Source organism: Ctenopharyngodon idella, chromosome 3 (genome assembly GCF_019924925.1).
Source record: "Ctenopharyngodon idella isolate HZGC_01 chromosome 3, HZGC01, whole genome shotgun sequence".
NCBI lineage: Eukaryota > Metazoa > Chordata > Actinopteri > Cypriniformes > Xenocyprididae > Ctenopharyngodon > Ctenopharyngodon idella.
In genome coordinates this window covers 56362691-56386527 of record NC_067222.1, presented here as the reverse complement: position 1 = coordinate 56386527, position 23837 = coordinate 56362691, and the positions used below count along the sequence as shown (strand labels likewise).

The following is a 23837-nucleotide window of genomic DNA, read 5'->3' as shown; positions in this document are numbered from 1 at the left end:
GGCAGCAGCATTGGCCAGAACATTGTTACATGTCTTGAGTCTGGCATTTTTGGCCAAAACAAGCATAGTGATTCAACTCAATATGAATGACCTGTCAAAAGTCAGCTTAGTTGTTAAGCAAGATGTTAATGAGCCCCTGTACTTCAGAGGTGATGGGGAAGAGAAAATTTGTGTCGACGAGTGGGTAGAGACAATAAAAGTGTACTTGAGAAAGCGTGAAGTACCCTTGAAAGATCAAACTGGCGAAGTTCTGACAAAGCTGAAGGGCAAAGCACATGATGTAGTAAAAGTTGGACTGAGAAGTAACCTATTGTTAAACCTCAGTGATGGTCCAAAGCCAATTTTTGACCTGCTCAAGCAACATTGTAGTGATACTGTGTATTTGTGCATGCCTTTGGCAGATTTTTATGCCACATTGCCCTTGAAAAATGAGAAACCATTTGACTACTGGATTAGGCTGCACAATGCTATTGACATTGCCGGGGAGGGACTAAAAAGACAAGGAAAAACTCTCGATGACCCTTTACGAGAAGTCACTGTGATGTTCGTTTGGAACTGCCCAGATCCAGAGCTGGCTCTAATATTCAAGTGTAAGCCACTGGATGAATGGACCGCAGCTGATGTGCAGATTAGACTGGATGAGTATCAGAGGGAGAATAAGCTCCTACAACGCAAGTCTAATGTACATGTGAGTGGCATTGCGTGTCATGTTCAGTCAACAGACGTTTTGTGTGCTCATGGTCGTGGTATGGAGAAGAATACAGCAGTGGCGCCATCTCAGGATACTGAACACTGTACTCAGGATCAGTCTTTGAGTCGCATGATCAGTCTTTTGGAACGAGTTTTGGACCAGGGTTCTTGTCAGCATGCGACGAGAGTGAACAGACCTCAACATAAAGTAAGGAGTGGAGTAACCAAACAAAATGTAGCATGTGAAGCATGCGGAGATGCAAGTCATGACACTTTTTCACACTGCCGAATAAACCGTTTGTGCTTTAACTGTCATGCCTCTGGCCACAGAGCTTCAGCTTGTTCTGCTGGGACTGCCCTCAAACCACAAGTTCAACAGAGCAGTCCTGACTCTGATCAGTTGGGAAACTAGGGAGGGGACTAGTGGAGGGCCATGCGTTATGTCCCTGTGTAATGGAGATATTGATTTGGAGTCTGTATTCTGAGTTTTGCAATAGTGTTGATGGCAAGACAAAAGTGATTTTTCAAAATGTGCAGAGGCTTAACACAAATGATGATGTTCTTTACTGATGTTTGGATACACAATGTTATCTTGCTGCGAGGCATGCTTGACAGTGGGTCTATGGCCTGCACTATGAGTACGCAAGCCCTGTCCAAACTCATAGCAGCAAAAATACTCCACAGATGAGGTTTCTCCAACACTGCTGACACTAATTGACTGTGGAGGTCAGAAAACAAGCCCGTTGGGAGTATGTGATGTACAGATGAAAGTGTTTGACTGCTCCTTCACTGTACCTGCTTTAACTCCCTCGGGTCGGCGGTCACGCCGGCGATACCACCTCGGTTTTTTTCTTACCAGTGTGAAAGAGACTCAAAATACTCCGTCAATGTTGCACATATAATTAAGAATTATACACCATTAAAATTTGTGAAATATATCTTCTTTTATTTGTGTACACTCAGAGTAAAAACAAAATGATGTGCTTTTTGCAAAATAAAGAAAACTAACATGATGCGTGATCTCTCGTCTCCCTCTGAACGAAGTTTAATCTGATAGTTCTCAGAAAATGAACTGTAACTTAGTGAATACTAATGACACAAAAATGAGACTTATGTCTAAAAAAAACGTTGAAATGTCAGGTTTTAAATCGTGTAAGTCAAATCGAAAACAAATATTCTGTGTTTATGTAATCTGTATGAAAAGAGACACATGTCAGACGCCTGTGATTCAGCTCATTATCCGTTAATGCGGCCACGCCCACGGAGCGAGCGCTATTCAGACGCAAATTCTGAGGCAATACATGTATACATCGTCTCAATCGTGTATTTATTGTTTTGAAAAGTGTTTATCTGGATGTTAAAGCCATGGTTAGCGATCTCTGGAAGACATGCCGTTAGTTCCTGAATGTCCTGTTCTTTTTTAGAGTAATTTGTGGACTAAAGGTGTACAGAGCGCCCTCCGGCTGCAAGTATGAATTGAAAACAGTATCCAGCGCTCACAGTGATGACAATAAGTATTGAATAAATATTGCTTTTCTGTATAGAAAATTGACATAAACATATGAGAATCCATCAATATTTCTCCAAATGTGCATGCTTTTAAGCTAAAAGACTATATGAAATGCCATAGAGGTAACATGAATGTTCAGACGCTTTGCGTCACAGAAATACATTATATTTTAAAGTATATAATAGAATACCATTATTTTAAATTGTAATAATATTTCACAGTATTGCTGTTTTTTCTGTATGTTTGATATACACTCTGAGACATGATCACAGAGGGTTTTTTCACAGCCTACCTGACTGAAAGGCCTCATTAATATGCAGGTCATTAGAGGTTCTTTATGCGATTCTTTTGTCTTCTCAGGTGTAAATCACCCATTATTCATGATGATTCACGCCTCCACGCATACTGTGTTTCTTGACAAAAAGTGTCTTACAAAAACTAAATCAATATATTGTCAAAGAATTTGAGCTTATGTCAATATCTTGGAGTCCAAGGCTAGACAGCGTCAAGCCAGCCAGCCCATGTGGCATGCAATTAGCCTGGCTTCCAGTCTCCACTACATTACACTGCAAATCTTTCATCTGTTGAAAAGACATGTCAAGACAGTCAACATCAACGTCTTCAAGAGCCATGCAGGTGTACACATCAGCCAGCTTGCAGTTGCGTTTCAGACAGACAGGCTTGTTCGATGGGTTGATAACTTTAACTGGCGTACTGCCATCCCTCCATAAGGACACAACTATCCTGCCCACCAACACATTTCTTGGTGCAGTTCGCGCTGTGCTGGGCTCCACAATGATTGTGCTGCCTGCAGATAGGATTTTGTCACTAACCAGCCTTCCCCACACTATATGTTCTTTCATGGGCTCTAGAGTGACAGCATGTTTAAGTTTTACAGTTCCTACTTTAGTAGGTGGGTCCGTTCCTCTCCATGATTCGACATTGCACAAAAGCTGAATCAAAGCTCCTGTATCAGAATTTTTGCCCTGCAAGTCAGATACTCTGCCCCAGAAATCACTTGATATCTTCGTGTCATGAATGAGATGTTTTATGACATTACTTCCTAAAATTAGATCAGCATTTTGCCCATCAACAATTAACCCTCTGGGGTCTGAGGATTTTCGGGGCCCTGGAGAAGTTTGACATGCCCTGACATTTGTGCTTTTTTCAGTTGTTCATAAACATATTAATGGAAAAAGTGTCATTACACTGTATTCAGCACAAAATAGGCTACCATAATATGTGAGGAACATGTATGGACATGTTTGTGTTTTTGAAGGAATAACGTTTATGCATGGTTATTGAAAAAACAAAAAACTTAAGTCACTGAAATAAAGCCAAAAAATATATATTAAATCTGTGTTCACAAGACTTCTGGGTAATGGAGGTTGTAGACTAAGAGTTTTTGCTTCAAAATGATGTAAAAATTATCCTGCATACTCATTCATTTATATGAATGAGTATATAAATACTTAACCTTCCGTTAAGTTCCTTGGCCACATTGTGAGTTGTGACGGCGTGGCTACAGATCCTGGAAAGGTCAGAGCTATTGTTGACATCACAGAACAGGATCTTATGGAGAATGGCACTGACATTTCGTCACAGACAAAAATAAGGTCGTTTTTGGGGATGGTGGTTTTCTACCAGCAGTATATCGAAGGCTGTTCTCGCATTGGTAGACCCCTCTTTGCATTAACATCAGGCATGAGGAAACTAAGGCATACCAAAGGACAGAAACATGTGACAGCAGGCAGAAAACTTACCTCTTCAGACTGGACCCAGGAATGCAGAGACGCCTTTAATTCTCTGAAACAAGCTTTACTCGAAAGAGTAATTTTGGCACATGCAGATTTTAGTAAACCCTTCCTGCTGTCTGTTGACGCTTCCAGTAATGGGCTTGGTGCTGTGCTTTCTCAAGTAGGGGCAAGTGGAGAGGTTGCTCGCCCCATAGCCTTTGCTAGTAAGTCTCTTAATTATGCCTAATCCAAATATCCAGCACACAGGCTGGAGTTTTTTGCTCTCAAATGGGCGGTTTGTGACAAATTTAGTCACTGGCTCAAGGGTCAGCAGTTCTCAGTGTGGACGGACAACAACCCACTGACCTACATTCTTACAAAACCCAAGTTGGATGCTTGCGAGCAAAGATGGGTCGCAAAGCTTGCTCCATATAATTTCGACATCAAATACATCCCTGGGCCTAAGAATGTAGTAGCAGATGCCCTCAGCCGTGATCTGTTTGTGCGTCCCAGTGTGTTCCACCATCTTACCAGAGTGCCCTACGGTGCTCTCTTGGAGGAGTCTCAGATAGTGAACACAGAGAATTTCCAAGATGTGTTCCGCTGGTCATGTCACCCTTTTCAGGTACATGCTCAAGACAAGCCCTGTTCAGATATTGAAGTGAATAATACTGCGTTATCTAGGCAGTCTGGTATCTCTCAGGAGAACATTTCTGCCATACTGGACAGCAGTAGACACCAGGAAAGTCAAGTTCAGCCATGTGCTTACCTGCTGCCAGAGCTGGTTGAGTCAATTATTCCATCTCATTTGTCAGATGATCCAGTACTGTCTAGGCAAGAGCTAACTTACAACATGCTGAACCTGACCTGAACAGAGTGCTCTTACAACGCGCTGATCCTGACCTGAACAGAGTGCTCTTCTTTGTGGAGAGCAAACATAGGCCGTTCAGGAGAGAGAGGAACAAGGAGACGCAGAGTGTTCTTCGGTTTCTAAGACACTGGAACAAACTATCAGTAAGAATGGGTTTATTATATCAAGTCTCTAAAGATGTCATCACAAGGAAGAAGACTTTTCAGTTTATTGTGCCTGCCACTCTTCGAGATGTAGTGCTTAAGAGAGTGCATGATGAAGCTGGGCACCAGGGGCAACACAGGATGCTCTACCTAACCAGACGTCGGTTCTACTGGCAAGGGATGGAAAGGGATGTTAAAGAGTACGTAAGATGCTGCAGAAGATGTGTTGTCAGCAAGTCACCAGAGCCTGAGGCGAGAGCTCCGCTTGAAAACGTTAAAACATCAAGACCACTTGAGATGGTTTGTGTGGATTTTTGGTCTGCTGAAGACTCGTCCAATAAGTCTCTGGACGTATTAGTCGCGACGGACAATTTTACTAAGCTGGCACAGGCTTACCTTTGTCCTAATCAATCCGCAAAGGCAGTTGCGAAGCAGTTCTGGGACAACTTTTTTTGCATTTACGGGTTTCCCGAGCGAGTACATTCAGATCAGGGAGCCAGTTTTGAAAGCGGTCTTATTTCTGAAATGCTTCGGCTTGCTGGTGTTCAAAAATCCCATACGACTCCTTATCACCCGATGGGTAACGGGGTCGTCGAGAGATTTAACCGCACGTTAGGCAACGTGATTCGTGCATTGCCACCTAAAGCTAAGCACAGATGGCCTCAAATGTTGAAGCCTCTCAATTTTTGCTATAATGCAACAATTCACGAGACAACTGCCTTTCCTCCATTCCAGTTGAGGTTTGGTAGAACTCCCAGGTTGCCCATCGACATGATGTTTGACTCTGTGTTGCTTGATGACCAGGTGGTCGACTACAATCAGTATGTGCAGTCTTTGAGAGATGATCTTGCACAAGCTATGAAAGTGGCCCAGTCTTCTGCTTCGAAACAACAACTGAGGCAAGCAAATCTCCACAACAAAAAGCAGAAAGGTGCTCCAGTGAACATCGGCGATAGAGTGCTGCTGGCTAATAAGGGTGAGCGTGGTAAGAGGAAAACTGCTGATAGATGGGAGAGTCACATCTACATAGTGACAGGAATGAACGATGAGGTCCATACATTCCATATCAGAAATTGTGTGACTGGTACTGAGAAAGTTGTTCATAGAAATCTCATTATGCCAGTGAACTTCCTACCTCTCCAGAATGAAGTGTCTAATGTTGATGCATGTGAGAATGCTGCCTCATGCTCATCAAGTCTGTCTGTTAGTGAAGCTGTCGAAATGAGCTTGCCTGTCAATGAACCAGATGAAAGAACTGCAGCATGGGCGTCTGAACTCCCAGCTTCCGAAGAAGTTAACTGGACAGAAACAGATTCAGAAAGGCTAAGTGTAGATGAACAGCCTACTTCGCTGACTGTACCATGTGTTTCAAGCCTCAATGGACAGACATTTGAGACAGAATGCAGATCTTTGACATGTGAACCGGACTCCTTCCGGTCAGGGTGGGTCACTGACTGTCAGAACCAGATGTGGGAGGGTGGTTAAACCAGTCACTAGACTGATCCAGAATATGCATCAGAAGGTTTTGTCTGGGTTGTAGTTTTTTTTAGTGCATATAGGTGTTTGATTCTTTTGAAAATGATCTTATTTGTTGATTAATTCCTATGATTAATTCTGGTTATTAACTTCTGTGATTAAATTTGAATATCTGTGATTGTGGTGCCTTGCAAGGAAAAGAATTTAAGAATGGTCAAAAAAAAGTAGATAAGATTCTATGAAATACTGTGCAAAAATGACCACTAAATGTATGTAATGTGTAAAAGGCATGTTATTCCTGTGAGTGTTTAGAGGCTTTGCAACCCTCTTACATTTCTAATTCTGTGAAGAATAGTCTTAAGACTGGAGTATTTAGTGTTTCATGTGATATACAGTATTGTCTTAGGTACTATTTTCTTTGTTGTTTCAAATTTGGTTACATGTACCTGGTTGTTGTTGTTTTCTTGGGTGACTTTGTGGCATTTGGACGTTTTATGTTCTTTTGTTTTGTCATGTGCAAGTGGAAGTCAGCAGGGGGGAATGTAGCAGTTATGTATTTAGAAAATTATTTTGTCATTCCACTTGCCATGACCATATTTGGGGTTTCCTGCCGCCATGCTGACTTGGGGGGTTGGCGCACTTTGCTGCTTCCCAGTCTGCATGAGACGTCACAGCGGTAGGTCGCACATAGTTTTTGAAGTGATTCAATTAAGGCCGTGTTTCATGTAACAGTTGAATTCACATGATATATTTGTATGATTGTGATTCAAAGCCCCTCTGTGATGTACATTCAGATGTATTTATTATTTTTCTTTACTTAAGTTACTTTTAATATTTGTAATTTTCTCTCTTTCCCAGCGTCGTGCATTGCCGCCGCACACTGTTTATATGCTGCACAAGTCCTCATATATTGCCATTTGTGTTATCCAGAATAAAAGGAGGACCTGAATGCAAGAATTTACACAGTCTGTCTTTGATTCCGACACAACGCAGAAAACACACCGCTACAGCCGCAGCATTCACGTGAACTTGAATTTAAAAATGTAAAAATTGATCTGTACCTCACATTAAACTATGGAATGGCTTCAGAAAACCTGGAATATAGTGCAGAAAAACTTTATGGTGCTTTACATTGTTTTTGTGCTTTTTGTGTGGTATAAAAATAACAAAATAGTATACAAACAAAATATCGGATTTGGATCCAGCAAAAAATGGCAGTATCAGAGCGATACCGATACTGAATATCGTATTGGCACACCCCTAATTACCAATACCACCGCCATCCGCTTGACCAACTTGATGAAAATGCACCTAATTCACATTTTATTTTTCAGAGTTTTCTGAGCTCTGGAAGAAAATCATTGTTCTCCCTCTACAGTAACTGAAATAATTATTGACCCATGATCAAACTGTCTTAGTCAAATATTTAAAGCTTGATGTCACCATTTAATTGTGTGTTTTCAATTTCCTGTTTAATTGTATTTCTTCACATTGTTGTGGCTCTGTGTGACGCTGAGAAACAAAACTGCTCTGACTGAAATAACTGAGGAAAAATTATTATCAGCTATAGCAACATTACCATTAAAAGTAATGTAATATTTTAAATAAATGGCAGTGTTTATCCTGCAGTAGAGCAGCGATCTGATTCACTCGTGTGTCTCCTAGTTCATGTTTACTCAGATTCAGCTCTCTCAGGAGTAACGGGTTTTTACCCACAACTCTCTTCATATTGTCACGGAGACGAGCTCCATGGTTCTCTCCTCTGGCCACTGGAGGGAGCCGTCTCCTGAGTACTGACACACACACCCGCATACACACTACATTTGCCACAACCCCGTGCCTTGGACTGATTACCACCTCAGCTGTTGCTCATTACCCGGACTATAAAGCTCTCCCGTGTACCATAGTTCATTGCGAAGTCTTGTTTTGCTTTTGTGAACATTTCTGAGCGTTGTTACCCTGTCTAATTACCTGTTGCTGATCCTGTTTGTTACCCGTCCACGACTCTCTGCTGCCTGCCTTTGACCTCTGCCTTGTGTACCACTGCCTGTTTCCCGACCTCGATTCTGCCTGTCCCTTTGGTACCTGTCTGCTCCTGTTTGACCCTGCCTGTACGACCACGCTCTTATTCAATAAAAGCATGCAAATGGATCCCAGCCTGTGTGACGATTCGTTACACATATACTGACATGCTTCATCTGCAGCAGCACTCAAAAACCTGCAGAAAAGTCAATTCAGTTCTCAACTAAATGTCTGTTGCATTACAAACATGACTGATAAGATAAAAAAACTCAATTATTGTACTAAAGACAAGCTCTAGTTAGTTATTTAGATGTAACACTTTCCTTTGAACATTTAAATATACAAATAAATATACAAATACTTGAAAACAAAATCTAATAGTCAGAGACATTTAAAAAAGAAACTACAGTGACACTCAGTCCTAATAAAGCAAACTCATAAGAACAGAAACGTCCCACAGAGCAGAAGGGCAAAAGTTCACTAGATCATGATTTTCAGTATGAAAACAGAGTGTGAAATTAAGGCCTCAAGATCTTTCTGGCTTTTAGGCTGGAGACTCATAAGCCTCATTCAGACTGTCAGTCCAAATCCAATTTTTGCGCATATCCGATTGAAATCCGATCAGATTTAGCAAGTCTGAATGGCCAAAAATCACATGAAACGTGATTTTCACGAATCCATTTCGAACGACATTCATATGTGGTTTAAAAAACCTTTTCAAATTGCATTTCTGGAAATCTGTTTCAGTCTGACCGCTCTGATCAGATTTCGTGTGGTTTATGTGACTTTCTCACGCCACGTACAATGTAAACATACTGAAAGTCGCAGCAGAAACAAGGTTGTGTTGTTGCAAAGTGTTGGACGAGCAGAATAACAATGTAACGGAGACATGCTTTGAAACCGGCAGAAATGACAGTGCGGAATAAAGCCGCACATGCCCGCCTCCTACGTTTCTGCCACTGCCACTGCCTCAGAAGACGCAGTAGTCCAGCGCGTGGCGGCTACACAATGTGATGTTGTAAATAAGACAACATCTGTATTACAAGGCCCTCCATCCTGTGGTTGTTGTTGTTGTTGTTGTTGTTTTCGGGCGTATGCTTACGAACACAAAATCATTGCCATAGAAACCAATGTAGATATTCCAGAAAATGAAAGAGCGGCATGGACACACAAATCAGATCTGAACAGTTGAATTTTTAAGTACTAAAATTTTTTATGAGAAGTGTGCACAAAATCAAAATTGTGCATGTTAATTGTCAAGGTATACCATACTCCAGAATAGCACATATACTGACCCATAATGTCTATTTGACCTGTAGCTTGTACCACAACTAAACTGTGTTGACGGTTATCATCATCATGTCAGAACCTGCAGCATCTGATCTGATCTTGATCATTTTGCAACAGATACAACAAATTGTCCAACTTATTGTATGACTAAAATTATATATTTGTTATGAATATTTAGCCTGCATATTTTGTTAATTATGTTCATTATTTCATCCCATCTCACCTCAGTGTCTTCAGTTGACAGTTTGGATCCTGTAGTAAATCACTGAGCTCCTTCACTCCTGATTGTCCAGGATCATTTCCTGTGAGATCCAGCTCCGTCAGGTGTGAAGGGTTTGATCTCAGAGCTGAAGCCAGAGCTTTATAACCTTCTTCTGTTACACTGCAGTTAGAGAGTCTAGAACAGGAATGAAAACATTCAGCTGAATATGGAGACAAACAAGAGGAGAAAGAATGAAAGATAATCTCTGCATATCTCAATAGACCTCTCTGATAGACCACCATCTTCTCTTTAATTTAAAAAAACATTTTTTATACCTAGCCAAGTTTCATATAAAGGTTTCTTCTTACAGTAAATGTGTAAAAGTAAGAGCGGAAGTAGACATGCACACACTCATACTGCCAAAGCTCCAAGAAACCATCATGTGCACTGAGCCCTTTTTGATCTTTAACGTTAGATCTTTACTTTCCTCGATTCAATATTACTCTTAATGAAAAAACACAACAATAATAAAATAGTACAATGACAAACTCGCTTATATTAAACATCAAACTTTTATCAAGAAAACAATAGCACTGATGACATGGTATACTCGCGTTGTTACAAATAAATAAAAGGTATTTGTATTTTCCCCTTAATTTAAAACGAATGCTTAGTTTGTGGCTCATTATTATTAATGAAAACACATCAACAATAAAATAGTACAATGACAAATTTACTTTTTAAACATTGGACTTTTGTAACCAAAATGAATAAGATGGATGATATGGTATACCCATTGTAACAAATAAATAAAACATTTTTGGATTTTAAAATGAACGCTTAGTTCGTAGATCATTATTATTTTTTTATGAAAAACACAACAACAATAAAACAAAGACAAACTCACTTATATTAAACAAAGAAATGCAATGTTTATTAACAAAAGTTCTCTTGCGCTTTTGCCTCTGAAAACATCCTGTCAGTCTTCGCACCTCACTCTTGTCATGTGACTCCTGTGGCTCAACTTACCTCAGTATCTCCAATTTACAGTTTAAATTCTTCAGTCCAGTGCAGAGCATATTCACTCCTAAATCCTGCAGATTATTATTGTTCATGTTCAGCTCTTTCAGATTGGTATCTGATCCAAGAACTGCAGCCAGAGCTGAACAGCTTTTGTCTGTTAAGTTACAGTCATTTAACCTACAAGAGAAATAAGTCACATCACAGAATTAGATGGAACACATACAATACATTTTCTACATATAAAATATATTTTCCATTATTATTTTTACTTAAACATATATACAGTAAAGAGGCTGAGCTAAAATATGAATACTCTTTAAAAACTATTGATTTTGCCTTCTATATTCAAGTTACGAAGAAAGTGTAAACTGGCGTCGCGTCAGTTACACTTTTTCAAAGTTGAATGAGAAGGCATAGGACGTAGTGTAAGCTTTGTGAACTGCAAGAGCTTTACACTTTCTTTGTACGTTGAATACGGAAGGTGGTCTGGCGGAAGCTCAATATTTGACTTCATAACTTGTTTAAATATGGACATTTTTTTACACAAATGCGTCGCTTCGCTTCAGAAGGCCTTTATTAACCCCTTAAGCCCGAAGTGTGACACCACCCCCATGAAAAAATTTATAATCAAATTAGTAAGCAACCACTGACAGGAATAACACAAAATAGGTATCATTTTAAAGCTTAGAAACTCAGCTGTTTAATGCATCCAACCATTTTACGAGTGATGAGTCATCACTCTAAAACAGAGTGTACCGCCCAGGGGCGCCACCTAGCTACAAAAAAATTAATAATAAATAGGTGTCATTTGAAAGCTTAGAGTCTGAACTTTACCAAGAAAAAAAAAAATCATAATTTATGAAATATTTTTTGTACTATGTACTCCAATGTGTCAAAAGAATCATACAGCTCAGATAATCATCATGTGTTATATGTCATTTGAAAGGTCTCATGGAGTAGAATACAACAAGCATAATTGTTTTGGGCTTTGACTAAACTTGAGCGAGTCTTTGTACGTGAAACCCCGCAGGACCCATATGTAAATAATAAACCAATGCAGGTTTTGGCTCGTAACTTCATGAAACATGCTCTGATTGTGGAAAATTGGACATTATTTTACGATTAAAATGAGTCCAACATTAGCATAATCCAATAAGCCGATCACGTGATATTGCTCACGCATTTATGACACATAAAACCCCACAGGCGCATAGATGCAAACTAAAACTAAAGCGTAGCTATCACGTGGCATTTTTGGTTATAACTTCATGAAACATACATAGATTGTAGAAAATGGCACATCATTACTTACAGTGGATGCTCCCGATTGAAATGAGTCCAAGATCAACATAATCCCATGTGTCGGTCATGAGTAACTCCATGTGAAAGGACGATTTTAAAAATGCCCATCAAGGGGCGACAAGGGCTAAACAAAAAAGGCTACCTTGGTTCCAAATGCTGTAACTTTTGATTTCTTCATGTGATCACCACGATACAGCTCACACCACAAAAATGCAGCTCACATCTAGAGGAACATCATCAAACTAAGAATGTTCCCGCTACCTTATTTCCTTCATGAGATATTCCATTTTAAATTAGAAAGATATGTAAATTTTCCATTTTTTTTACACATTTTTGCTGTTTATTTGCAGTTTCTCAGCATGATTTAAAAAGTTATTAAAATTTAAAAAGTTTCCTTTCAAACAATACCAACCTTTTGACTCTCCTTGCTATAGTTTTGGAATTATGAGTCTTTACTTTTTTTGTCACTCAGAAAAAAAAAAAAAAAAACTCTGAAAATACCCTCAGGGTTTAAGGGATTAAACCCCCGGAGCTGTGTGGAGTACACGTTTATGATGGATGGATGTGGATGGAGACACTTTCTTCAGCTCATACTCGTGACCCCTGTTGACTGCCATTATAAAGCTCGGATGCGTCAGGATATTTATTAATATTTCTTCGATTATGTTCATCGGAAAGAAGAAAGTCATATACACCTAGGATGGCTTGAGGGTGAGTAAAGCTTGGGCTAATTTTCATTTGAAAGTGAACTAATCCTTTAAAGGAGACCTATAACGCCCCTTTTACAAAATGTAATATAAGTCTCTGGTGTCCCCAGAATGTGTCTGTGAAGTTTCAGCTCAAAATACGCCACAGATCATTTATTATAGCTTGTAAAATTTGCCCCTACTTGGGTGTGAGCAAAAACACGCCGTTTTTTGTGTGTCCCTTTAAATGCAAATGAGCTGCTGCTTACGGCCTGCTTTCCAAAAGAAGGCGGAGCTTTAACAGCTCACGCTGAGGTTGCTCAACAACAAAAAAGCTGGAGAATCTCACGCAGCCAAAATGAGGATTGTCAGTAACGGTGTTCAGACTTACATTGTTCTTAACCAGAGTCAGACACTGATGGAGAGACTCAGGAAGAAGTTACAACTTTTAGAATGCAACTGGACGTTTCTGAACGGTTAGTGGATAAATTTATGTAGTTGCTGTGGAGCTGATTCAACTCATCGACTAGCATGTGCCGTCATATTTATCTTTTGTGCAAATCCAGTGTTGAATTGACCCTCATTTATGAAGTAGTCCGGTGTAAAATGACGGCATGACAACAACACTCTACTACAACAACTCTTCCTCTTCTCTAAAGCAGCCCAACATGGCCTCGCCCCCTTTGTTGCATGTTCTTGGGGGCGGGATTTATGTAAATGTTAGGGTTAGTGATGTCTGAAAAAATGCCTCCATTCACATATTTACGTCTTGTTGATATGAAATCTTTAATGATTTAAGTAAAGCTAAGATTACTTAAATCTAAGAACCTAAGAAATTGTACTAGTTATTAATATTTCAAGATTAACATTTACTGGATTAAAGCAATTTAGGTTTCCTTGATTATTCATAGCGGTCAACCAATGGCCGATGCTGATATCTTAGAGAGCAGGGTGGCCAATGGGTGAAATATCATTAATTGAATAATAGTAAAAACTCATCAATAACAATTGCTGAAATTAAATTAATATTTATTTTACTTAATATTTACTAAATTAGAAATAAATATTTTAATTTAAACTTGATAAAAAAACTAATTTGTAGAAAACCATCTTAAAATGTATACATCAAATATGATACAACAGACTTTTGATAAATGTGTTTTATAGGTAGATGATTGAGAGATTTGTAAATCTCTCAATCATCTACGTATTGCAGTACAAACACAATTAAAACTAAAGTACTACTCATAAAACTAAGCATTTAAAATATCAAATTATTGGGAGATACAGAGTACCAACTGATAATATAATTGTACTTTATTTAGTCTGTTATATAAAAATCTCATTGTTTTATATCATAACCTTTCAGAATTTCATTTTATTTTTTGGCAATATAAATAACATCTGTACCAAATTACATTTTTTTTTTTTATGCATCTGAATAAAATGTATCTAGTTTTCCTTCCTTAAGTAGGAATATGAGCCAATACATAATTTGAGTCATAAAAATCTGTTGTATCATATGATACAACATTTTATATTTTGTCTAAAGTTTTGATAAACTGTCTCTATTAAAAAAATAGATTTTTTCAGACTATTATTAAGTTGGCTTGAAAAAGCCAACTTACTGTTATGCTATTTAAACTTATTAATGGTGCTTGCCAAAGGCAAAGCATCATTATTGTTCTCCTGCATACTTATTATTCTTCTTCTTCCACTAAAATTTCTGCGCGCTACTCCTCCCGCAGCATTTGTCATAGACCCATGAATGAGGTGTCAAATTGACCGGCTCATTGAGGAGAGGTGTGCTATGACTTTTCTAAGCGATCGGGTGTACGATGTTCGCCCGGCGGGCGAAAAATCGGCCGAAAAATCCCATAGACTTAACACTGCGACGAACTTTGACGAGTCATAGCTCCTAACGAGAATTTCGTAGAAACATGTGGGTTACAACAAGAGGCTGACAGTCTCTGTCAGACCATACCTCAAAATGGGGTGTAAGTTGTACCCCTGGGGCACAAGAGCTGCCCAAAGTGGCCCCATAGACTTACTATGGTGAAGCCGTGCCCATGAAACAGTGTGTTTTTCCTACTATGGTAAATTACATAGGGATTTTGTATTGAACATAACTCTGGATCACAGTGTCATAGAGACAAGGGGGCGGGCTCATTTTACTGAGGCAACCAATCAGTCTCTCAGGATCATTGTGAAGCTATCAAGCCACGCCCTAGCAACCATATAGAGCACCATAGCAACAAGTTCCATAGACTTCCATTGAAAAAGATCAAAGGAATATCTTTGGATGGAAGTGTCATAGAAACATGAGGGTGGGCTCATTTAACTCGGGGCAGCATACGGCCAATCACGAGTCACCTTCAAGACTTCATAGCCACGCCCTAGCAACCATTTAGAGCACCCTAGCAACCCAAAGCATAGAGGGATATCTTCAATTCTGAATATCATAGAGGCATGGTGGTTGGTTTATATCATTCATACTAGCAAGCAGCTTTGGAGTATCATCATTGGCAGCTGCTAAGCCACTCCCTAGCAACCAAATAGAGTACCCTAGCAACCATTTTGCAAGGCCTATTTCTCTGTATCAGAACATCGTAGAGACATGGGGGTTGGTTTATATTGGCAAGCAGCCTTTGGAGTATCATCATTGGCAGCTGCCAAGCCACTCCCTAGCAACCAAACAGAGTACCCTAGCAACCGTTTTGAAAGACCTATATCTCTGCATCAGAGTATCATAGAGACATGGTGGTTGTTTTTTTTTTTACTCATGCTAGCAAAACTGGACTTGCAACATGCTACACATGCTAGCAGTGAATAGCTACATGCTAATAGCAATTATATTGGGTTTATACATGACACAAACAAGTAAAAATGTGTTAGCATCATGCTAGTAGCATACTAATTGTGTTAGCATCATGCTAGTAGCATGCTAATCATGTTAGCATCATGCTAACAAATATGCTAATCATGTTAGCATCTTGCCAAAATCACGTTAGCAACATGCTAATCGTGTTAGCACCATGCTAGCAACATGCTAATCGTGTTAGCACCATGCTAGCAACATGCTAATTGTGTTAGCATCATGCTAGCAACATGCTAATCGTGTTACCATCATGTTAGCAACATGTTAATAATGTTAGCATCTTGTTAAAAACATGCTAGCAAAATTGTAATCATGTTAGCATCTTGCTAAGACATGTTAGCAACATGGTAATCAAGGCTAGCAAAATGCTAGTAACATGCTAATCATGTTAGCATCTTGCTAAAAACATGCTAGCAACATGCTAATCATGTTAGCTTCATGCTAATCAAGAGTGTCGAATTTTGCCACTGCAAGCACCATTCACATTTTCTTCAGGAAATGTACATTCTAGTTATTCTTCTTCTTACCGTAAATTTCCAACTCTAACTCCTCCTAGAGCTTTAACTCCACAAACTCCAAACTTGGGTCAGACCTTCAAACTGTTCTGACTTGGTGTGCTATATCTTTTCTAACTGATCCGACTTACGGTTTTCCTAAAAGTGACTATTAAAACTCGGAAAAATCCCATTGATTTTCATTGACGAACTGTTCAAATGAGCCAAGACTACGGAAGCCCATTAGACTCAATTAAACTGCCATTCTATGTACTATTTCTAATCCATTGAAACTCATTGAAACTCATCTCTATCTATCTATCTATCAATCTATTTATCTATCTATCTATCTAACTAATATCTAACTATCTAATTATCTAACTTATATCTAACTCTCTAACTAACTAATATCTAACTAATAACTAAGTAATATCTATCTAACTAATATCTATCTATCCGACTAATATCTATCTAACTAATAACTATCTATTTATCTATCTAATAACTATCTAAGTAATTTATATCTAAGTAATATCTATCTATCTATCTATCTATCTATGTAATATCTATCTATCTAACTAATATCTAACAAATAACTATCTAACTAATATCTAAGTAATGCCAACAACATGCTAGGAACTTGCTAAATCATGCTAGCATCATGCTAGCAACATGCTAAATCATACTAACAACATGCTAGCAATGTGTTAAATCATGCTAGTAAAATGCTAACAATGTGTTAAATCATGCTAACAACATGCTAAGTCATGCTAGCAACATGCTAACAATGTGTTAAATCATGCTAGTAACATGCTAAATCATGCTAGCAACATGCTAACAAATGCTAAATCATGTTAGCAACATGTTAAATCATGCTAGCAACAGGCTAACAATGTGTTAAATCATGCTAGTAACATGCTAAATCATGCTAGCAACATGCTAGCAAATGCTAAATCATGTTAGTAACACGTTAAATCATGTTAGCAATGTGTTAAATCATGCTAGCAACATGTTAAATCATGCTAGTAACATGCTAAATAATGCTAGCAACATGCTAGGAACATGGTAAATCATTCTAGCAACATGCTAAATCATGCTAGCAACATGCTAGCAATGTGTTAAATCATGCTAGCAACATGTTAATTCATGCTAGCAACATGCCAACAAAATGCTAAATCATGCTAGCAACATGTTAAATCATACTAGCATCATGCTAGCAATGTGTTAAATCATGCTACCAACATGCTAAATCATGCTACCAACATGCTAACAAACATGCTAAATCATGTTAGCAACATGCTATCAACATGCTAAATCATGTTATCAACATGCTATCATCATGCTAGCAACATGCTAGCACCATGTTAAATCAGGTTAGCAACATGTTAAATCATGCTAGCAACATGTTAACAACATGTTAAATCATGTTAGAAAAATGCTAGAAACATGTTAAATCATGCTACCAACATGCTAAATCATGCTAGCAACATGTTAAATCATGTTAGCAACAGGTTAAATCATGCTAGCAACATGCTAAATGATGTTAGCATTGTGTTAAATAATGCGAGCAACATGTTAAATCATGCTAGGAACATGATAGTAATGTGCTAAATCATGCTAGCAAAATGCTAAATCTATCTAAACTCATTGAAACTCATAAACTCAACTAACTAACAAAACTACTAAACTAAAACTGAAACTTTCAAACTGAAAACTTTTAAAACTTTTATAACTGCTTCAAACTTTCTGAACCGGCTTTTTCAAGCCAACTTAAAGTTTGTCTCAACGAACTTTTTTCATCTAGTTTCATATGTCAGGCTTTAATGGGTAAAGTCCCCGATACACTTCAAATGAAATGATGTGACGTCATTTCAAACAAAATCAGGCCGAAACGAATATATAAAGTGTTCTAATTGGCCTTCATGTGTCACTTTCACTTTTCACTTTTATAATATAAATGCAACGTGACTTTGCTGGAGTGCCGAATTACAGAGCTTGTGCAAACAAACATATCCACAAATCCTTGCTAGTTTCTCAATTTTATTGTGTTTATTTTGTTACTGAGAGGAAAGCGCGTAACATTTGTACATATTCATTTAACCGTCACTCTCAGCAGTGTGGGTGGAGTCAGATGTTCGATTACAGTATATCACTGCTCACGTATTTCGAACCTCGTTTACCCCTAAACGAAGATTGAAAAAGAACTTCGCTTGAAGTATATCGGGGTCTTTAAGTTCATGTTCATGATGGGGAATCACTATAGAATAATGTAGATAAATGCATTTTTCAGATGAGAGCAAAACATGACAAAACATGTTAAATGACTTACAGAGCTCTTCTGGAGGTTTTGATGACTGCCGATAATCTAATGAGACACTCGTCTGATTTCTTGAATTTCTGAAGCTCAAACTCCTCCAGCTCTTCCTCTGATGTCAACAACACAAAGACCAAAGCAGACCACTGGGCAGGTGAAAGGTCACCAGATGAGAGACTTCCTTTGCTAAGGTGGGTCTGAATCTCCTTCACCAGAGTTTGGTCGTTCAGTTCATTCAGACAGTAGAACAGATTGATGGATCTCTCTGCAGGCAGATTATCTTCTAATTTCTGCTTGATGTACTGAATTATTTCCTTGTTGCTCTGGTCATTGTCCTCCTGCTGTGTCAACAGACCCCGTAAGAGTCGTTGATTGGACTGGAGTGACAGACCGAGAAGGAAGCGAAGGAAAAGGTCCAGGTGTCCATTGTCACTCTCAAGCGCTTCGTCCACTGCAGTCTTGAGAAAATCAATCATGGTTTCATTTTCGTTTTCCTGTTCTGTAGACTCATCAACAAGCACATTTGTCTTGTTGATGTTTACAAACAGATGTGCATAAAGGGCTGCAATAAACTCTTGAATGCTCAAGTGAACAAAGCAGTACATGGTACCAAGAATGATCCCTGTTTCCTCCTTAAAGATCTGGGTACACATGCCTGAGTACACTGATGCCTTATAAACATCAATACCACAGGCTTCCAGGTCTGTGTCATAGAAGATCACATTGTTTCTTTCCAGCTCATTAAATGCCAGTTTCCCCAGTGAAAGGATGGCGTCTTTATCCCAGGAAACATCTGCTGCATATTCTCCATAATATTTTCTGCGGCTCTGCTGGATCTGAAAGCGGAGAAAGTGTGTGTACATTTGTGTCAGAGTCTTGGGAGTGTCTTCAGTATTTGATTCCTGCAGTGTTTTAGAGATCTCATCAGCCTGATTGTTTTTCACATCAGTATTTCTTTTCTCCTCCAGAATGTTCTGGAGAACAGTGGCTGAAATCCAGCAGAAGACTGGGATGTGGCACATGATAAAGAGACTCTTTGATTTTTTAACATGATCAATGATTGTGATGGCCTGATTCTGATCCGTGAATCTTTTTTTGAAGTACTCTTCCTTTTGAGCGTCACTGAATCCTCGTATCTCTGTCAGCCGGTCGATACAGTCAGGAGGAATCTTACTGGCAGCTGCTGGTCTGGTGGTGATCCAGATGAGAGCAGAAGGAAGCAGATTTCCCTTCATGAGGTTCGTTAGGAGAACATCCAGAGAGGCTGGTGACGATACATCACTCCACCTCTCATTACAATCAAACTTCAGAGGAAGGCGACATTCGTCCAATCCATCAAGGATGAACAGGACTTTGAATTGATTCCTTCTTGTAAGGTTCAGTCCTTTCGTCTCTGGGAAAAATTTAGTTATAAGGTCCATCAAACTTAGTTTTTCTTTCTCCTTTAAGTTCATCTCTCTGAATGGAAGAGGAAATATGAAGCTGATATCTTGATTTTCTTTTCCTTCAGCCCAGTCCAGAACAAACTTTTGCACAGAGACTGATTTTCCGATGCCAGCGACTCCTTTTGTCAGTACAGTTCGGATCTCCTTGTCTTGTTCAGAAGCTTCAAACAAATTTCTGCATTCAACCTGTATCTCTTGTGATTCATGACGCCTGGAAGCAACTTCAATCTGTCTGACCTCATGTTCAGTATTGACCTGTTCACTGCCACCCTGAGTGATATAGAGATCTGTGTAGATGTTATTCAGAAGTATGGAGTCACCATGCTTCGCAATTCCTTCAAACACACATTGATACTTCTTCTTTAGGCCACATTTTAGCTGATGAATGAAGAGCAGCTCATCTAAACACAGGAACAAAAAATAGATAGTTTTAGTCTTAATTTATAGTTTTATAGTTAGTCTACATTAATAAGTGACAATCTGACAGATGGTCATGAGTCTCTGACCTTCTAGAGCATCAGCAGCTTCATCTTGCTTCATCTCTCTCAGGTAATGTAGTGTGAGATCAAGAGCTGCTGCTTTGATACTGCATCTATTCTCATTAAAGTCCTTCACAAAGTTTTCTGTGTTCTCATTTTGTAATATTTTCTTAAACTTTTCCAGCTCTTTCCTCAGAAATTTAATTATTTTGCTCTCAAGATCCTACAAACAAATGTAAGGGGAAAAAAAGAAGAATAACACAATTTAAACCAAGTCGTACGTCTACATTTGGTCTACACTATTTATTCAATTATTATATTATTTGTTTAAAAAAACAAATAAAAAAATTTGCTTAAAAGGAAAAATAAGTGAACTAGAGGAATTAAATTCAATTTCTTTATTCAATAACATATTTGTTTGTCAAAAATATTAAACATTTATGAAAATGTATTTTCCTACCTGGAAGATCCACAGGAGATTGTCTTTGAAATTCGTGTGGTTCCCGTGAGTCTGAACGTCTGAGTCTAATGTCTCATATTGAAGCCTGTAATCAAATAAATACAATAAAATACTGATTTCCCAGACAGAATATTACAGAAAGAGAAAAAAGCATTAGCTGTGAATACTCTGATAAATACTTGATCTAAAAAAAAAATGTTTCATGATTGGTATTCACTGATACAACTTTTAACAGTCAACGTGTGACCAAAAATTAGAAACACAAAATACCTCTTATTAGATGATGGTGTTTTCTCACTGAACTCTGGTGGTTCTCCTTCTTTTGACCGATTACTCTTCAGAGACACAGAGCTGGACACATGTGATCCTGATCTTACACTAATGACACAAAGAACAGAGAAAAACACTTTATTACAAGAGATACTTTAGTCTCATTTGAAAAGGTTTAATGTTGCAAATAGTAATTAAATGCAGTATAGCTGTGCATTTGTCCATTTATGACTATGGCTGGATGGATGGATATTTACATGTTTATATTTGCATTAACTATTTTCCATAGTGAATTTATGCCTCCTTGTAGCTGCCTGTGTAACTGTGTTACTGGAATGAGTTTCATAAGGTTCCCAGGAATTAAGTTTATTGTGAATTATTGTTTTATTCAGTCAAGTTCAGTCACATACACCACTGTGGGCAAATAATGCAACACTATAATGTAAACACACAAAATACCTTTTTTTAGATGATGGTGTTTTCTCACTGAACTCTGGTGGTTCTCCTTCTTTTGACCGGTCACTCTTCAGAGACACAGAGCTGGACACATGTGATCCTGATCTTACACTAATGACACAAAGAACAGAGAAAAACACTTTAGTAAACTGTGTCTGAAACACATCTGTGTCTTTATCTAATCCTCCACAGAAATGCACACACTCACACAATTTATAGTTATCGATCATTTTATTTTACTGGCTCACATTGGTTTAATGATTTCTTTAATATACATGAGTATATATTAAAAAAAAACTTAACTAATTTAAGAGAACATGTCAAGTTTTTGTTTACTGACTAAAATGGAGAGCAGAAATGTCTGTGTGACAACTCTGATGAAATATCTGTTTTGTTAGCATACTTCAATTCAATCTAGTGTATAGTTGTTTCCTAATGTCTTTCAAAAATTTTATGATCTAAAAACCAAAGTCATGTATTTGGATTAATTCAGTGTGGTCGCGTCTAGAAGGTAATTAACAAATTATTAACTGTGATACTGTCTATAAAGCCCTGTGAAAAACAGTTTTATAGACAATGTCAGAGTTAATTTAAGAAGTTTAAAACTGAAGGTATACAAAGCATTTGCAAATATAAAAAAATGCTTAAAGTTTTGTTATTCACAGGAAAAAACAAACTCCAGTAGTTTAAAATGATTGTGTGAAACAGACGCAGTCTTACCTGTGTTTCTCTGAGAGACTCATCTTAGAGAGAGAGTCCTTTCCTCGCTCCTCTGATCAGCACTGGTTTGAGAAAACAATCAATCGTTCAGCAGGACCTGGAAATGACAAGATTTTACAGAGATGAAGAACATGGCAGTTACTGAAGAAAATAATGAAGAATGATGAGTTAGAAACAACAGCAAAAACAATGAATAAAATAAAGTGAGTTACAAATATATTGTCATGTAAAATAATTGAATGGTCTTAATAATTTCAGATTGTTTAATGAGTTTAACTGACTCATGACTTTAAATATGAATTCACTGGGGAACAGAAATTTACACTGTTTAAACCAAATTTCTATGGCAGTTTAATATAATTTTACAATCATATTTACCCAATCTTTATTACTTATTCAATCGTCATTTAAACATTACTTCAATTTCACGATGGTTGAATTTATTACTTTCAAATGATCCTAAAATAACTGATTTAGTAAAAGTAACCTGAATTATAATGGTCATATTATGAACCGAAATATTCAATTTAATAAAAAAAAACAAAAAACAAAACAAAACAAAAAAACCGTTAGGCTTCATCTACATGTCTGTAAATGTCTGGTTCAAAAATACTTTCGATTTCGCATCACAAAAACAACAGCCTAAACCGGAAGAGGAAACCTTCAGAAAAATATTCGTTTTCAATAACCGTTTCTCAAAAAACCTGTTTAGACATCCGTAGCATTCAAAAGATTGTAATTTCTGGCAGAAGAAATGTTTTACTTGTTCACTAAAAGAAGAGAATTTATGAGTATTTAAAAACTCTTTACGTCCTACGCTTGTTGTCTGTCAGCACTAGTCGTTCTCAGAATCTCTTGCTGGTATCAACATCTGACATCTGTAAAAATGTTTTCTGGAACATCGCATGGATCAAATCCAGCGAGCAACAGGTTTATTTCGTATCTCTGTTGATCTGTTGTTTACAGTGATGTGAAGTTACTTTCGTTTTCCTCTTCTTCTTGGTTTCACAGGTTTGGTTTCGAACCTGCTGAACAGTTGCATACTGCCACCTGCTGTACTGGAGCGAGGATATTCTACAACATACTGGCCCTCATTTATCAAACGAACGTAGAAAGCAGCGTACATTCGAACGGAAAAATCCGCTTACGACAATGCTCACGTGTGATTCATTAAACTTTCGTAAGCGGCCAATTCCATCGCACGAATGACCGATAAATGTGGGGTCTGAAAACAATCGTCATTTAAATATCACGCCCCAAATTTTAGAAGTCTTGCCCTATAGTTTATGACACAGAGAAACGTAACCCGGCCATGAAGAGTAAGTAATCGCATGAAAAATAAATGTATCTTACTCTAAAAACACTACTCC

General features: G+C 38.1%; 1 protein-coding gene across 47 annotated transcripts in view; it reads right to left on the bottom strand.

Moving 5' to 3' along the window:
• The window catches only part of LOC127508712 (NACHT, LRR and PYD domains-containing protein 12-like), an 85338-nt gene extending 61882 nt beyond the window's left edge, over positions 1-23456 (bottom strand). For 25 of the 47 annotated variants that reach the window (XM_051886922.1, XM_051886924.1, XM_051886930.1 and 22 more), the window contains exons 1-9: positions 23278-23455; positions 22468-22564; positions 21751-21858; positions 21292-21399; positions 21022-21106; positions 20589-20784; positions 18653-20483; positions 10970-11140; positions 9962-10135 (exon numbers count right to left, since the gene is read on the bottom strand). In XM_051886922.1, the coding sequence (XP_051742882.1) occupies positions 9962-10135; positions 10970-11140; positions 18653-20483; positions 20589-20784; positions 21022-21106; positions 21292-21399; positions 21751-21858; positions 22468-22490 (2696 nt within the window). In that variant the 5' untranslated portion in view covers positions 22491-22564; positions 23278-23455. Of the gene's footprint in view, positions 1-9961; positions 10136-10969; positions 11141-18652; positions 20484-20588; positions 20785-21021; positions 21107-21291; positions 21400-21750; positions 21859-22467; positions 22565-23277 lie in introns of all 47 variants that reach the window. The other 22 variants (XM_051886927.1, XM_051886935.1, XM_051886945.1 and 19 more) reach the window with 4 other exon arrangements.
• Positions 23457-23837: the final 381 nt, after the last annotated feature.